This window comes from Salvelinus fontinalis, chromosome 31 (assembly GCF_029448725.1).
Source record: "Salvelinus fontinalis isolate EN_2023a chromosome 31, ASM2944872v1, whole genome shotgun sequence".
Classification (NCBI taxonomy): domain Eukaryota; kingdom Metazoa; phylum Chordata; class Actinopteri; order Salmoniformes; family Salmonidae; genus Salvelinus; species Salvelinus fontinalis.
The window spans coordinates 19,370,139-19,388,134 of NC_074695.1; the positions used below are offsets into that span (position 1 = coordinate 19,370,139).

Genomic DNA, 17,996 nt, shown 5'->3' on the forward strand with positions numbered 1-17,996 from the left:
TGGCACATGATTATACAATAATTGAGCATCTAACTCATTAAGGCTTCAGGTCGGTTCATTTAGTTTGGTTGCAGAGAGTGGAGACATTTGCATAACACTTTAATAAGAGGCCTATTTCTCTGCAGGGTGGTCGTGTTGTGTGGCTAAGTGAGTTGGTCCACTTTGAGCTCACCTCTGCACCTCAGAGCACCAGCTCCTTCAGTAGGTGGCATAACCTCTTTTATTACTTCCAGTATTATATTCAGGTTATTAAAAAGAGTCCAAGAGGCTGGATATAGTTGTTTTGCACTGCTAGCAGGCATCACTGAGCATGTTCAATTTGATGTGAAACAAAATACAATACTTCTTTATACTAGATTATGTCTTGAAAGTCAATTCAATGCCAGTGCCATCAGAATAAACTGTAGATTACAGCCAACACTCGCTGAATTTATAGTTCATGGGCAATTTGTGAAGTCACGTCTCTACAAACTCTGTCACACAATGTATGTATGCTCTCTAGTGGTAACCATTAGGACCAACAACAAAACATGGAAACATGATGGAAAAACAGTCAACACACGTCTTATACAGCAAACAACTCCAATCCAATACTGTAAATATAATCTAATAACTAAGGGTTCTAGTCTATTCAATCTGTATTGTGTGGAAGTTCAGCATTACAGCATGATTGACATTTAAAGGCAAGGTTCCCGCGTTAGCGGAGACTGCATTCACGGCAAACGCTGCATATGTCCGATAAATCGGAAATTACCTTTACATTTCTATCAAACAATCTGTAACGCTTCAGCGATACATAGAGCCCTTAGTAAAAGGAGCTGAAACTGCATTATCTTTATTTGATTTTCTGCAAAGTACTGTCCTGGCAGCATAATAAGATACATAGGCCTAAGGCCGGGTCTCACTCACAACAGTTTTCCCTGTATTAAACTTGGCCATACTGTTAACATATATTTATTTACAGAGATTTGCAAATGACAAATGATGGCTAATGGTTATAGTCAACAACAAAAAAATACCCGGTCACTTCAGAATGTATTTCACCCATACACTATCATAGGCTGCGTTTAGACAGGCAGACAAATTCTGATCTTTTGACCAATCAGATCAGCTCTAAAAAAGATTGGTCAAAAAACGAATTATTGAAAAAGGGTCAGAATTGAGTCTTAGTACCACACATATCCACGAAGTGACCAATATATAAAATCCATCCAACATGGATTCCTAGAGAGCACCATTAACCCCTGAGAATATTTTATTTATTTTTTATTTAACTAGACAAGGCAGTTAAGAACAAATTCTAATTTACAATGACGGCCTACACCAGCCAAACCCAGACGACACTGGGCCAATTGTGCACCGCCCTATGGGACTCCCAATTACAGCCGGTTGTGACACAGCCTGGATTTGAACCAGGGTGTCTATAGTGACGCCTCTAGCACTGAGATGCAATGACTTAGACCACTGCTATATTGTAATTACTTTGCCACCATGGCCTATTTATTGCCTTACCTCTCTTATCCTACCTCATTTGCACATGCTGTATATAGAGTTTTTATACTGTATTATTGATTGTATGTTTGTTTATTCCATGTGTAACTCTGTGTCGTTGTATGTGTAGAACTGGTTTGCTTTATCTTGGCCAGGTCGCAGTTGCAAATGAGAACTTGTTCTCAACTAGCCTACCTGGCTAAATAAAGGTTAAATAAATAAAATTAAAAAAACTGTGCCACTCGGGAGAATAACATCAACTATCAATGTAACATGCAAAGCAATCCACAACATGAGCCACTGACAAGTGCTAACGAAGTAAAAAAAAAATATATATATATATAGTAATATCATATTATTTAAAGCCCCCATGCAGTCTTAATGTTCTTTTTTTTTTAATCATTACTGTACGTCTAATAAAATCACTGTTTTTATTTCATGAATATAATATTTTCTTTTTATATGCTCAGTCTGATCGTGTTGATACAAATGTTTGATACAAATATATTTACATACATAGCCTGATTGGTGGATAGCATCGTCTAGACAAGGGCTCGCCAACCCTGTTCCTTGAGAGCTACCGTCCTGTTTTTCTAACAGCTCTTACACAAAAAGGGCACTATCATTTCATAATTTCAATGTGTAATTTTGACATCAGTGTGGAAATATCATTTAAAAAAACTGGAAAAATCACATTAACTGCATATATATAATATATAATAATATATTATATATACACACACACACAACCATTCAAAAGTTTGGGGTCACTTAGAAATGTCCTTGTTTTTTAAATAACTTTTTTGTCCATTAAAATAACATCAAATTGATCAGAAACACAGTGAAGACATTGTTAATGTTGTAAATGACTATTGTAGCTGGAAACGGCTGATTTTGAATGGAATATCTACATAGGCGTACAGAGGCCCATTATCAGCAACAATCACTCCTGTGTTCCAATGGCACGTTCTGTTAGCTAATCCAAGTTTATCATTTTAAAAGGCTAATTGATCATTAGAAAACCCTTTTGCAATTATGTTAGCACTGAAAACACACTAAAACTGTTGTGCTGATTAAAGAAGCAATAAAACTGTCCTTCTTTAGACTAGTTGAGAATCTGGAGCATCAGCATTTGTGGGTTCGATTACAGGGTCAAAATGGCCGGAAACAAATAACTTTCTTCTGAAACTTGTCAGTCTATTCTTGTTCTGAGAAATTAAGGCTATTCCATGCGAGAAATTGCCAAGAAACTGAAGATCTCATACAACGCTGTGTACTACTCCCTTCACAGAACAGTGCAAACTGGCTCTAACCAGAATAGAAAAAGGAGTGGGAGGCCCGGTGCACAACTGAGCGGCGCTTAATTGGAGCCAATTTATTCCTACAACAGGACAATGACCCAAAGCACAGCTCTAAACTAATCAATAGCTATTTACGGAAGAAGCAGTCAGCTGGTATTCTGTCAATAATGAAGTGGCCAGCACATTCACCGGAACTCAACCCAATTGAGCTGTTGTGGGAGCAGCTTGACCGTATGGTACGTAAGAAGTGCCCATCAAGCCAATTCAACGTGTGGGAGGTGCTTCAGGAAGCATGGGTTGAAATCTCTTCAGATTACCTCAACAAATTGACAACTAGAATGCCAAAGGTCTGCAAGGCTTTAATTGCTGCAAATGGAGGATTCTTTGAAGAAAGCAAAGTTTGAAGGACACAATTATTATTTCAATTAAAAATCATTATTAATAACCTTGTCAACACCTCGACTATATTTCCTGTTCATTTTGCAACTTATTTCATGTATGTTTTCATGGAATATAAGGACATTTCAAAACACATTTTTATGGTCCAATCTCAAACTACAATTTTTTTTGTATTATATCTAATTTTGTCACTACATTATACAAAAGTAGAATTGCGATAATCTCATTACCATTGTGCTTAGCAGAACTAGCTGATTTAGGTTTACCAAAATAAATGAACATGAATCCAGAATCCATTTGAAACAATACTGTCCAACCCACAGAATATAATATCTCCACAATCCACCATGTGTTAAGAACATGCGACTTTGGGTCCTTGGCTTTGTATTGTCAGCAGGTCCTCAGTGAGGTTGGTGTGAGTTCAGCTGGCTGTGGTGGTCTCTCTATCCTGGGGCTGCTGCTGGAGCAGGACTGCCTTGACTGCGGATGGACTGCCCATGGGGACAGGCCAGGAAGGACAGCCAGTTCTCCAGGCCAGGGTCTGTGTCGTTGCATCTGGTCAGTATACTGTGCCTCAACACTGAGCACAACACTTGTTGAGAAATACCTTCACCAATCTTTGGCTTCACAAATGCAACGTTATGGGTCTGTCTGTAAGCAGCAAGTCTCTACTAATATATTTAAGTGGGTATGTAACTGCACATGTATTCATGTGTGTGTGTGTGTGTGTGTGTGTGTGTATGTATGTATGTATGTATGTATGTATGTATGTATGTATGTATGTATGTATGTATGTATGTATGTATGTATGTATGTATGTATGTATGTATGTATGTATGTATGTATGTATGTATGTATGTATGTATGTATGTATGTATGTATGTATGTATGTATGTATGTATGTATGTATGTAATGTATGTATGTGTGTGTGTGTGTGTGTGTGTGTGTGTGTGTGTGTGTGTGTGTGTGTGTGTGTGTGTGTGTGTGTGTGTGTGTGTGTGTGTGTGTGTGTGTGTGTGTGTGTGTGTGTGTGTGTGTGTGTGTGTGTGTGTGTGTGTGTGGCAGTGGGTGTACCTGTACGTGTGTTTGTGCATATACACTGAGTGTACAAAACATTAGGAATTCTTTCCATGACATAGACTGACCAGGTGAATCCAGGTGAAAGCTTTGATCCCTTATTGATGACACTTGTTAAATCCACTTCAATCAGCGTAGATGAAGGGGAGTAGTCAGGTTATAGAAGGATTTTTAAGCCTTGAGACAATTGAGACATGGATTGTCTATGTGTGCCATTCAGAGGGTGAATGGGCAAGATAAAAGATTTAAGTGCCTTTGAACGGGGTATGGTAGTAGATGCCAGGCGCACCGGTTTGAGTGTGTCAAGAACCGCAACGCTGCTGGGTTTTTCACGCTCAACAGTTTCCCGTGTGTATCAACAATGCTCCACCACCCAGCCAATTTGACACAACTGTGGGAATCATTGGAGTCAACATGGGCCAGCATCCCTGCGGAACGCTTTTGACACCTTGTAGAGTCCATGCACCAACAAATTTAGTATGTTCTGAGGTGTTCTTAATGTTTTGTACAGTTGGTGTATATTACAGTCCAAGTCACCCTCACGCCCAGTACACCTGTGCCCCCGCTGAGGCTGTAGGGTGTCTCTTGACCTCTAGCAGCGAGGTGGACTGCTGCTCATCAGTCTCCATCTCTTGTAGTCTCTTCTCGTCTAGGAAGGCCACCAGAGAGTTCCTCATGTCCACCACCTCCAGCATATCCTGCAGCACACGCTCCTCTTCTGCTTGCTGCTCCACCGTCTTCTCAGAATCTGGGGTGGACACGGACAGAACGAAAATGACAAACTTTGAACAGGAGCTGAACAGAAAGAAGTCTATCCGCACACTGTTTGCTGCTCCCGATAAGTGATCTTTCAACAATGCTATCAGTAGCTAGGTTTCCATCCAATTGGCGACAGACTTTCATGCAAATATTCTCAAATCCGCATAAAGAAAATATGTGCATTTTCCCATTAGTGGTGTATTTCCAAAAAAACTGACTTGTTACAGATAAAAAAATCAGTGCCTGATGATGTAGTGCACAAAAAATGTAAGTTTTCATGTAGCGAATAAAAATCTAAAGTTCAATGTGTTTCTATCACATTTTCTACTCTAGCAGTGTGTTAAATAGCAAATGTGCCTACTCTGGTCATGGCACATGTGCTCTAGCCAACAGCTGGCAGATAGTGCAGGTAGGCTCTGCGGCAGTGGAGGCTGGTGGGAGGAGCTATAGGAGGACAGGCTTATTGTAATGGCTGGAATGGAATATATGGAACGGTATCAAACACATCAAACATATGGAAACGACATGATGAGATTATGGATTATGACTGTCAAAACGGCAGTCAAGCATCGATCATCATGTCACCAAAATAAGACATTCAACACTGATTGGAAAGGGGCATCAAGCTCATACCATGCAGTTTCTCCACTGTTTTTTATTTGATTGAACCTTTATTTAACCATGCAAGTCAGTTAAGAACTAATTCTTATTTACAATGACGGCCTACCCCGAAGAAACCCGGATAACGCTGGGCCTATTGTGCGCAGCCCTATGGGATTCCCAATCACGGCCGGATGTGATACAACCTTGGTGAGATGCAGTGCCTTAGACCACAGTGCCACTCGGGAGCCACTGTGAAGTTCATCATAACTTATTTAATCTGTAGCCTAATTTAAACTGCATGGTTTTCCTGAGTCATAGCGTGAGGACCACACACCATGTCATCGTGTGACTCCAAGTTTACTTCGATATAATGGTTATTATATAAATATTTGCGCATAAAGGCATTTACACTGCCATTTCTCGCATAGTACATTTTTACACAAAAAAGATCCCACCATATTGAACGAACAAATTATCTGTCTGCTTTTATAAAATTGTACCGAAACTTCCTCTTTCCATCACAGCTCTTGTGATTTATTTTATATTGTATGACTTTAATCGCATAAAAACTGGATGGAAATGTGGTTAGTGACACAAATGCAACGTTTCGGTCTGTGTTTCACATTGAAATACAGTGAACATCATTAATATAAAGAAAATAAACAGTTTGTGTAGGCTAATTTACCATCCAGCTCGTATTGTCTCAGCTCCATCTCTAGCGTGCTCTGTTTGTCCTCCAGCTCTAGCTGTCGAGACCTGAGGGGCCAAGAGAAGGAAACACCAGCTGGATAAGAACAGGGTGACTCAACCTAGAAGACTGCTTCCGGCTGTTTACATTCAATGGAGCCTTAAAGTAAGCTGTGAGCAAACTCCCACACTGCCAACAGCTCACGAGGCAACAATACAAGGAAGTAACTGTTGAATAAGGGTCAGCATAAACAATAGTGACAGTGTGGAGAGAGGGACGTCTGCTGCTTTGTCCCCACTGGCTTGCTGGGAACTTATGTGCTAAACAGAAAACAAAGCTTTACTCAATATGTATTGAAATGTGATGAATAAAAACAAACAAAAAATAAAACAGGGCTATATACTTACGCCACTATAAGGTCTGACTCCTCAGAGACCAGAGTGTTCTTCTGGTGACCCAGATGGACCCACTGGTCGATCATCCCAGGAGAACCACAGCTGTCTGGGGGAGGAAACAGAGGGTGAATGTCAAAAGTATTTTCCACCATTTGTTGGTGAATATATGGACGAGGATTACAGTGCCTTCAGAAAGTATTCATACCCCTTGAATTCTGTGTTACAGCCTGAATAAAAAATTGATTAAATATAATTGATTAAATACCCCATAATATCAAAGTGAAAACATGTTTAGACATTTTTGCTAATTTATTGAAAAATACAGAAATATCTAATTTACATAACTATTCACACCCCTGAGCCAATAAATGTTAGAATCAACGTTTGGCAGCGATTACAGCTGTGAGTCTTCCTGGATAATTCTCTAAGAGATTTGAACACCTGTATTATACAATAGTTGCACATTATTCTTAAAAACAATTATTCATTGGTTGTTGATCATTGCTAGACAGCCATGTTCAAGTCAATTTAAGTCAAAACTGTAACTAGGCCACTCATTGTCTTGGTAAGCAACTCCAGTGTATATTTGGCCTTGTGTTTTATGTTATTGTCCTGCTGAAAGGTGCATTGGTCTAGAATTTCCTCTCTGATTTTGCCTTTGCTTAGCTCCATTTCATTTCTTTTTATCCTAAAAAAAACTCCATAGTCAAATTAAATCAAATTTTATTGGTCACATACACATGGTTAGCAGATGTTAATGCTTGTGCTTCTAGTTCCAACAGTGCAGTAATATCTAACAATTTCACAATAACTACCTTATTCACACAAGTGTAAACGGATGAATAAGAATATGTACATATAAATATATGGATGAGCGATGGCCGTGCGGAATAGGCAAAATGCAGTTAATGGTATAGAGTACAGTATATACACATATGAGATGAGTAATGTAGGGTATGTAATCATTATATAAAGTGGCATTGTTTAAAGTGACTAGTGATACATTTATTACATCAAATGATTAATTATTAAAGTGGCTAGAGATTTGAGTCAGTATGTTGGCAGCAGCCACTCAATGTTAGTGATGGCTGTTTAACAGTCTGATGGCCTTGAGATAGAAGCCTTTTTTCAGTCTCTCGGTCTCAGCTTTGATCCACCTGTACTGACCTCGCCTTCTGGATGATAGTGGGGTGAACAGGCAGTTGCTCGGGTGGTTGTTGCCCTTGATGATCTTTTTGGCCTTCCTGTGACATCGGGTGCTGTAGGTGTCATGGAGGGCAGGTAGTTTGCCCTCGGTGATGCGTTGTGCAGACCGCACTACCCACTGGAGAGCCTTGCGGTTGAGGGCGGTGCAGTTGCCGTACCAGGCGGTGATACAGCCCGACAGGATGCTCTCGATTGTGCATCTGTAAAAGTTTGTGAGTGTTTTCGGTTACAAGCCAAATTTCTTCAGCTTCCTGAGGTTGAAGAGGCGCTGTTCACCACACTGTCTGCGTGGGTGGACCATTTCAGTTTGTCCGTGATGTGTATGCCGAGGAACTTAAAACTTCCCACCTTCTCCACTACTGTCCCATCGATGTGGATAGGGGGTGCTCCCTCTACTGTTTCCTGAAGTCCACGATCATCTCCTTTGCTTTGTTGACGTTGAGTGAGAGGTTATTTTTCTGACACCACACTCCGAGGGCCCTCACCTCCTCCCTGTAGGCTGTCTCGTCGTTGTTGGTAATCAAGCCTACCACTGTAGTGTTGTCTGCAAACTTGATGATTGAGTTGGAGGCGTGCATGGCCACGCAGTCATGGGTGAACAGGGAGTACATGAGAGGGCTGAGAACGCACCCTTGTGGGGCCCCAGTGTTGAGGATCAGCGGGGTGGAGATGTTGTTTCCTACCCTCACCACCTGGGGGCGGCCCGTCAGAAAGTCCAGGACCCAGTTGCACAGAGCAGGGTCGAGACCCAGGGTCTCAAGCTTAATGATGAGTTTGGAGGGAACTATGGTGTTAAATGCTGAGCTGTAGTCAATGAACATCATTCTTACATAGGTATTCCTCTTGTCCAGATGGGTTAGGGCAGTGTGCAGTGTGATTGTGCCGTCTGTGGACCTATTTGAGCGGGAGGCAAATTGGAGTGGGTCTAGGGTATCAGGTAGGGTGGAGGTGATATGATGCTTGACTTGTCTCTTAAAGCACTTCATGATGACAGAAGTGAGTGCTACGGGGCGATAGTCATTGAGCTCAGCTACCTTAGCTTTCTTGGGGACAGGAACAAGGGTGACCCTCTTGAAGCATGTGGGCACAGCAGACTGGGATAGGGATTGATTGAATATGTCCGTAAACACACCAGCCAACTGGTCTGCGCATGCTCTGAGAACACGGCTAGGGATGCCGTCTGGGCCAGCAGCCTTACGAGGGTTTACACGTTTAAATGTTTTACTCACGTTGGCCATGGTGAAGGAGAGCCCACAGGTTTGGTAGCGGGCCGTGTCAGTGGCACTGTATTGTCCTCAAAGCGAGCAAAGAAGTTGTTTAATTTGTCTGGGAGCAAGACGTTGTTGTCTGCGACAGGGCTGGTTTTCTTTTTGTAATCTTACTTTGTCTCTATACTGACGCTTAGCTTGTTGATTGCCTTGCGGAGGGAATAGCTACACTGTTTGTATTTGGTCATGTTTCCGGTCGCCTTGCCATGATTAAAAGCAGTGCTTTGCGCTTTCAGTTTTGTGCGAATTCTGCAATCAATCCACGGTTTCTGGTTAAGGAAGGTTTTAATAGTCACTGTGTGAACAACATCACCGATGCACTTGCTAATAAACTCGCTCACCGAGTCAGCGTATACATCAATGTTGTTGCCTGAGGCTATTCGGAACATGATCGAACACCACATGATCGAAGCAATCTTGAAACGTGGAATCCAATTGGTCAGAACAGCGATGAACAGACCTGAGCACGGGCGTTTCTGTTTAAGTTTTTGTCTATAGGCTGGGAACAACAAAATGTCGTGGTCAGATTTGCCCAAAAGGAGGGCGGGGGAGGGCTTTGTATGCATCGCGGAAGTTAGAGTAGCAATGACCAATAATGCTGCTAGCTCGAGTCATTCGATATGTTGATGAAATTTAGGGAGCCTTGTTTTCAGATTAGCTTTTGTTAAAATCCCCAGCTACAATACATGCAGCCTCAGAATATATGGTCTCCAGTTTACAGAGTCTAGTGAAGTTATTTCAGGAACGTCGAGGTATCTGTTTGGGAGGGGGATATACACGGCTGTGATTATAATCGAAGAGAATTCTCTTGGTAGATAATGCGGTCGGCATTTGATTGTAAGAAATTCTAGGTCAGGTGAACAAAAGGACTTGAGTTCCTGTATGTTGTTATGATTACCCCACAAGTCGTTAATCATAAGGCATACACCCCTGCCCTTCTTACCAGAAAGATGTTTGTTTCTGTTGGCACGATGCGTGAAGAAATCGGGTGGTTGTACCGACTCTGATAACATATCCCGAGTGAGCCATGTTTCCGTGAATCAAAGAATGTTACAATCTCTGATGTCTCTCTGGAAGGCAACCCTTGCTCGAATTTCGTCTACCTTGTTATCAAGAGACTGGACATTGGCGAGTAGTATACTCGGGAGCGGTGAGCGATGTGCCTGTCTATGAAACCTGACCACAAGACCGTTCCGTCTGCCCCTTCTGTGGCACCGTTGTTTTGGGTCGCCTACTGGGATCAGATCCATTGTCCTGGGTGGTGGTTATTCCTGGTCGTAATGTTGGTAAGTTGACGTTGCTCTTAGATCCAATAGTTCTTCCCGGCTGAATGTAATAATACTTAAGATTTCCTAGAGTAACAATGTAAGAAATAATACATAAAAAACAAAATACTGCATAGATTCCTAAGAACGCGAAGCGAGGCGACCATCTCTGTCGGCTCCATCTTGCTATTCCTTGCCGATGACAAGTATACCCATAACATGATGCAGCCACCACCATGGTTGAAAATAGGAAGAGTGGTCCTCAGAGATATGTTGTGTTTGACCCAAACATAACACTTTGTATTCAGGACAAAGTTAATTCCTTTGCCAAAGTTTTTGCAATTTTACTTTAGTACCTTATTGCAAACAGGATGCATGTTTGGAATATGTTTATTCTGTACAGGCTTTCTTCTTTTCACTCTGTCATTATGGTTATTGTGGAGTAACTAAAATATTACTGATCCATCCACAGTCTTCTCCTATCCCAGCCATTAAACTCTGCACCTGTTTTGAAGTCACCATTTGCCTCATGGGGAAATCCCTGAGCAGTTTCCTTCCTCTCCAGCAACTGAGTTAGGAAGGACACCTGTATCTTTGTAGTGACTGGGTGTATTGATACCCCATCCAAAGCGTAATTAATACAGTGCATTCGGAAAGTATTACAGCCTTATTCTAAAATGAATTTTACAAAAATCAATCTACACACAAAACCCCATAATGCCAAAGCGAAAACATGTTTAGACATTTTTGCACATTTATTAAAAATACAAATCAGAAATACCTTATTTACATAAGTATTCAGACCCTTTGCTACGAGACTCCAAATTAAGCTCAGGTGCATCCTGTTTCTATTGATCATCCTTGAGTTGCGTCTACAACTTGATAGGAGCCATCTGTAATAAATTCAATTGATTGTACATGATTTGGAAAGGCACACATAAGGTCCCACAGTTGACAGTGCATGTCAGAGCAAAAATCAAACCATGAGATCGAAGAAATTATCCTAAAGCTCCAAGACAGGATTGTGTTGAGGCACAGATCTGGGAAAGCATTGAATGTCCCTATGAACACAGTGCCGCCCGGACAAACTGAGCAATCGGGGGAGAAGGGCCTTGGTCAGGGAGGTGACCAAGAACTAATTGTCACTGACAGAGCTCCAGAGGTCCTCTGTGGAGATGGGAGGAGCTTCCAGAAGAACAACCATCTCTGCTGTCCTCCACCAATCAGGCCTTTATGCTAGAGTGGCTAGATGGAAGCCTGCTTGGAGTTTGCCAAAAGGCACCTAAAGGACTCTAAGACCATGAGAAACAAGATTCTCTGTTCTGATGAACCCAAGCTTGAATTCTTTGGCCTGAATGCCAAGCCTCACGTCTGGAGGAAACCTGGCACCATCCCTACTTTGGAGCATTGTGGTAGCTGCATCATGCAGTGGGGATGTTTTTCAGTGGCAGGGACTGGAATACTACTCCACATCGAGGGAAAGATGAGCAGAGCAAAGTACAGAGAAATCCTTGATGAAAACCTTCTCCAGAGCGCTCAGGACATCAGACTGGGGCAATGGTTCACCTTCCAACAGGACAACGACCCTAAGCACACAGCCAAGACAATGCAGCAGTGGTTTCGGGACAAGTCTCTGAAAGTCCTTGAGTGGCCCAGCGAGAGCCCGGACTTGAATCCGATCTAACATCTTTGGAGAGACCTGAAAATAGCTGTGCAGCAAAGCTCCCCATCCAACCTGACAGAGCTTGAGAAGATCTGCAGAGAAGAATGGGAGAAACTGCCCAAATACAGGTGTGCCAAGTTTGTAGCATCATACCCAAGAAAACTCGAGGCTATAATCACTGTCAAAGGTGCATCAACAAAGTATTGAGTAAAGGGTCTGAATACTGATGTAAATGTGATATGTTTTTATTTTATTTTTTATAAATCACCCCCCAAAAATATATATACACATTTTGGCTGAGTCATTATGGGGTATTGTGTATAGATTGACGAGGGAAAAAACGATTTATTCCATTTTAGAGTAAAGATGTAACGTAACAAAATGTGGAAAAAGTCAAGGGGTCTGAATACTTTCCGAATGCACTGTACCATGTTCAAGGGTATATTGCTGTTATTTTTTTTACTCATCTACCAATAGGTGCCCTTCTTTGCGAGGCATTGGAAAACCTCTCTGGTCTTTGTGGTTGAATCTGTGCTTGAAATTCACTGCTCGACAGAGGGACCTTACAGATAATTGTATGTGTGAGGTATTTATTGAAAAATCATGTTACCCACTATTACTGAACACGAAATGAGTCCATGCTAACTGACGTGACTTAGTTAAGCACATTTTTACTCCTGAATTTATTTAGGCTTGCCATAACAAAGGGGTTTAATACTTAATGACTCAAGACATTTCAGCGTTTCATTTTTAATTAATTTGTAAACATAATTCCACTTCGACATTATGGGGTATTGCACCTTTTTGCTGTGGAATTATGTTTACAAATAAATTAAAAATGAAACGCTGAAACGTCTTGAGTCAATAAGTATTAAACCCCTTTGTTATGGCAAGCCTAAACAAATTCAGGAGTAAAAATGTGCTTAACAAGTAACATAATAAGTTGCATTGACTTACTCTGTGTGCAATAAGTGTTTACCATGATTTTTGAATGACTACCTCATCTCTGTACCCCACACATGCAGTGACACAAAATCTAAATGTAATCAATTTTAATTTCAGGCTGCAACGTAACAAAATGTGGAAAAAGTCAAGGGGTCTGAATACTTTCGAAGGCACTGTATATGATTGCTGAAGATTGAAAGAATAAAAAGTCCAGCTGTACATTGCTGGCTTACTAAAGTTAACCAAATACCAATGTTTCGGTGTAATTACTTCCATCAGAATATCAAAGGATCAAAGATGAAAAGTCAAATCCCTGTTGTTCAGGGCAAGCTTAGGTCAGTATTTTCCTAGTTATTGTTAGTGGTCATTGTGTTAGTTAGAGCAAATGGATCTGTCTGGGTTCCCACCTTCCTCTCCTCTGAGTACCTGCTCCAGCACCACACCTTTATCCTCCAGCTCTTTATACGTCACCTCGATCTCCTCCAGTCGCCTCTGGATAGACTGGAGAGTACAAGCAGAAGATGGGTAATATTGGATAAGCAGCAATCGTCAATACTGCGTCCAGTGTTAACTTCTTATGGCTGCAGGGGAAGTATTGAGTAGCTTGGATGAAAGGTGCACAGAGGTGCCCAGAGGAAACGGCCTGCTCCTCAGTCATAGTTGCTAATATTTGCATATTATTATTAGTATTGGATAGAAAACACTCTGAAGTTTCTAAAACTGTTTGAATTATGTCTGTGAGTATAACAGAACTGATTTGGCAGGAAAAAACCTGAGAAGTTCCACTTCCTGTTTGGATTTTTTCTGAGGGTGCTAGATTTTCAACCAAGCTCTCATTGAAATTACAGCGAGATATTGATGAGTTTTCACTTCCTACGGCTTCCAGTAGATGTCAACAGTCAATAGAACTTTGTCTGATGACTCTAATGTGAAGGGGGGCCGAAGGAGACAGGAATTAGTCACCACTGCCACGAGCTGACCATGCTTTGACCACGCGCGTTCATGTGATAGGCAGCTCTGTTCCATCGCTCAACTGAAGTCAATCTAATTCTCCGGTTGGAACGTTATTCAAGATGTATGTTAACAACATTCTAAAGATTGATTCAATACATCGTTTGACATGTTTCTACTGACTGTTTTGGAACTTTTGGACATTTTCGTCACGTTATAGTGGATGCGTTTTGTGACTTTGGAATTGTTTACCAAACGCGCTACCCAAAGTAGCTAATTGGACATAAATAACGGACATTATCGAACAAATCAAACATTTATTGTGGACCTGGGATTCCTAGGACTGCATTCTGACGAAGTTCATCAAAGGTCAGGAAACATTTATCATGTCTTTTCTGGTTTCTGTTGACCCCAAAATGGCGGCTAATTTGGCTATTGTTCTGAGCTCCGTCTCAGATTATTGCATGATTTGCTTTTTCCGTAAAGTATTTTTGAAATCTGCACAGCGGTTGCATTAAGGAGAGGTATATATATAATTCCATGTGTATAACTTGTATTATCATCTACATTTATGATGAGTATTTCTGTTGAAACAATGATGTTTTTGGAACTAGTGAATGTAACGCGCCACTGTAAACTCAGATTGTTTTAATATAAATATGAACTTTATCAAACAAAACATGCATGTATTGTGTAACATGAAGTCCTATGAGTGTCATCTGATGAAGATAATCAAAGGTTAGTGATTCATTTTATCTCTATTTCTGCTTTTTCTGACTGCTATCTTTCGCTGGAAAAATGGCTGTGCTTATTGTGGTTTGGTGGTGACCTAACATAATCGTTTGTAGTGCTTTCGCTGAAAATCATATTTGAAATCGACACTTTGGTGGGATTAACAACAAGATTACCTTTAAAATGATATAAAACACATGTATGTTTGAGGAATTTTAATTATGAGATTTCTGTTGTTTGAATTTTGCGCCCTGCACTTTCACTGGCTGTTATCATATCGATCCCGGTAGCGGGATTGCAGCCATAAGAAGTTTTAAAGGGATACTGCGAGATTCTGACAATTTTTTTTACTTACCCAGAGTCAGATGAACTCGTGGATACCATTTGTATGGCAAATCAAATTTTATTTGTCACATGCACAGAATACAACAAGTGTAGACCATACAGTGAAATGCTTACTTACAAGCCTTTAACCAACAATTCAGTTTTAATAAAATACCTAAAAAAGTAAGAGATAAAAGTAACAAATAATTAAAGAGCAGCATTGAAATAACAATAGCGAGGCTATATACAGGGGTTACCGGTACAGAGTCAATGTGCGGGGGCAACGGTGTTGAGGTAATTGAGGTAATATGTAGGTAGAGTTATTAAAGTGACTATGCATAGATAATAACAAAAAGTAGCAGCAGCGTAGAAGGGGGGGGGGGGCAATGAAAATAGTCTGGGTAGCCATTTGATGTCTCTGCATGCAGTATGAAGGAAGTTAGAGGTAGTTTCACGAACCAATACTAACTAGTGTTAGCGCAATGGCTGCACGCAGAGACATAAAAACTGTATCCACCACGAGTTCATAGGACTCTGGGTAAGTAGAAAAATGGCTTAATTGCCAGAACCTCGCAGTATCCCTTTAACTATCCCAAAGCAGAGCTGATTAGATAACTTGGTGAACTGGGAACTGACCTGGGCTTTGTGGAAGCGCTGCATCTCAGATGTCTTGGCCCGACGCGCCAAAGTCCTCATCTTCATCAGCTGTAGCTTCTCAGCCTTCACAGGGTCTGAAGGGACGATCTGGAACTAGACACAGCAGACTAAGTGTGAGTGTGTGTGTAGCTAATAATAATAATAATAATAATAATAATATACAGTACCAGGCAAAAGTTTGGACACACCTACTCATTCAAGGGTGTTTCTTTACTTTTAATATTTTCTACATTGTAAAATAATAGTGAAGACATCAAAACTATGAAATAACACATATGGAATCATGTAGTAACTAAAAAAACTAATCAAAATAAATTTTAGATTCTTCGAAGTAGCCACCCTTTACCTTGATAAAACCTTTGCACTCTTGGAATTATCTCAACCAACTTCACCTGGAATGCTTTTATAACAGTCGTGAAGGAGTTCCCACATAGGCTGAGCACTTGTGAACAAAAAAATCGAAAATTTGGACTCATCAGACCAAAGGACAGATTTCCACTGGTCTAATATCCATTGCTTGTGTTTCTTGGCTCAAGCAAGTCTCTTCTTATTATTGGTGTCCTTTAGTAGTGGTTTCTTTGCAGCAATTCGACCATAAAGGCTTGATTCACGCAGTCTCCTCTGAACAGTTGATGTTGAGATGTGTCTGTTACTTGAAATCTGTGAAGCATTTATTTGGGCTGCAATCTGAGGTGCAGTTAACTCTAATTAACTTATCCTCTGCAACAGAGGTAACGCTGGGTCTTCCTTTCCTGTGGTGGTCCTCATGAGAGCCAGTTTCATCATAGCGCTTGATGAAACGTTCAGAGTTCTTGAAATTTTTCAGATTGACTGACCTTCATGTCTTAAAGTAACGATGGACTGTCATTTCTCTTTGCTTACTTGAGCTGTTCTTGCCATAATAAATTGCCCTAATTTACTAAATAGGGCCATCTTCTGTATACCACCCCTACCTTGTCACAACACAAATTATTGTCTCAAATGCATTAAGAAGGAAATAAATTCCACAACTTAACAAGGCACACCTGTTAATTGAAATGCATTCCAGGTGACAACCCCATGAAGCTGGTTGAGAGAATGCCAATAGTGTGCAAAGCTGCCATCAAGGCAAAGGGTAGCTACTTTGAAGAATCTCAAATATAAAATATATTTTGATTTGTTTAACACCTTTTTGGTTACTACATTATTCCATATGTGTTATTTCATAGTTTTGATGTCTTCACTATTATTCTACAATGAATATGTGTGTCCAAACTTTTGTCTGGTACTGTATATATAATGAAATTCCATAGATGGAATTAAAATGCCAGCTAAACAAGTCCCAGTCCTTACCTTATCATCATATAAATCCATGCCATCTACTCCAAACATATCCAACTCATCATCATCATCATCATCATCATCATCATCATCATCATCATCATCATCATCATCATCATCATCATCATCATCATCAGCAGCAGCAGCAGCAGCAGCAGCAGCAGCACCACCATCTTCGGATACACTGTGGTGATAGTGTACTTCTGTGAAGATAGAGAAATAAAACAATTCATTCAGGACAGATATGAAGAACATGGGAATCAACAACTGCTGGTTGCTCTTTGGGGGTCCAGGTCAGGTATCTGGAAAGCACTTTTGTGACAACTGTTGCTGTACAAAGCCTATACAAATACATGCTATTTTTTAATAGATAGATAAATACTGTGGCAAAGCTGAGACAGTCCAACCACACCACTTTACAGGGAGCTTTACCTGGTTGGCTATTGAGGACGCTGAAGCGGTAGTCCCTCCTCGGCCGAGGGGAGGAGAGGTTCCAAGGGGAGAACTTGGAGCGGACCCTGCCGTGTTGACCCTGGCCCTCCTGAGGCTCCTCTTTCCTTCTGAAGCAGCGGCGGTTCCTGAGCTCCCGGATGTGTCCCGCCGGCCTCGGGCCCCCAATCCAGTAGCCCTCCTCCTCCTGGCAATCTGCAACTCAAATCAAACTCGATTTAACCCTCAAGCTACCAACTGTGGTAATTTTGAACATAACTTATCATCATACCTCAAAAGGAGTTACAGTGCATTCGGAAAGTATTCAGACCCCTTAACTTTTTCCACATTACAGCCTCATTCTAATATTGATTAATATTGAAATTGACCTCAGGTGCATCCTGTTCACATTGATCCTCATTGAGATGTTTCTACAACTTGGAGTCCACCTGTGGTAAATTCAATGTATTGGACATGATTTGGAAAGGCACACACCTGTCTATATAAGGTCCCACAGTTGAC

At 40.9% G+C, this 17,996-nt stretch overlaps 1 protein-coding gene across 2 annotated transcripts in view; it reads right to left on the minus strand.

Moving 5' to 3' along the window:
• Positions 1 to 819: 819 nt before the first annotated feature.
• Positions 820 to 17,996, minus strand: part of LOC129829760 (F-actin-monooxygenase mical1-like) — a 59,491-nt gene continuing 42,314 nt past the window's right edge. Inside the window, exons 20-26 of one of the 2 annotated variants that reach the window (XM_055891655.1) lie at positions 17,478 to 17,696; positions 17,058 to 17,248; positions 15,705 to 15,818; positions 13,469 to 13,562; positions 6,727 to 6,820; positions 6,317 to 6,387; positions 820 to 5,017 (exon numbers count right to left, since the gene is read on the minus strand). In XM_055891655.1, coding sequence (XP_055747630.1) covers positions 4,809 to 5,017; positions 6,317 to 6,387; positions 6,727 to 6,820; positions 13,469 to 13,562; positions 15,705 to 15,818; positions 17,058 to 17,248; positions 17,478 to 17,696 — 992 coding nt within the window. In that variant the 3' untranslated portion in view covers positions 820 to 4,808. The remainder of the gene's footprint in view (positions 5,018 to 6,316; positions 6,388 to 6,726; positions 6,821 to 13,468; positions 13,563 to 15,704; positions 15,819 to 17,057; positions 17,249 to 17,477; positions 17,697 to 17,996) is intronic. The other variant, XM_055891657.1, reaches the window with a different exon arrangement.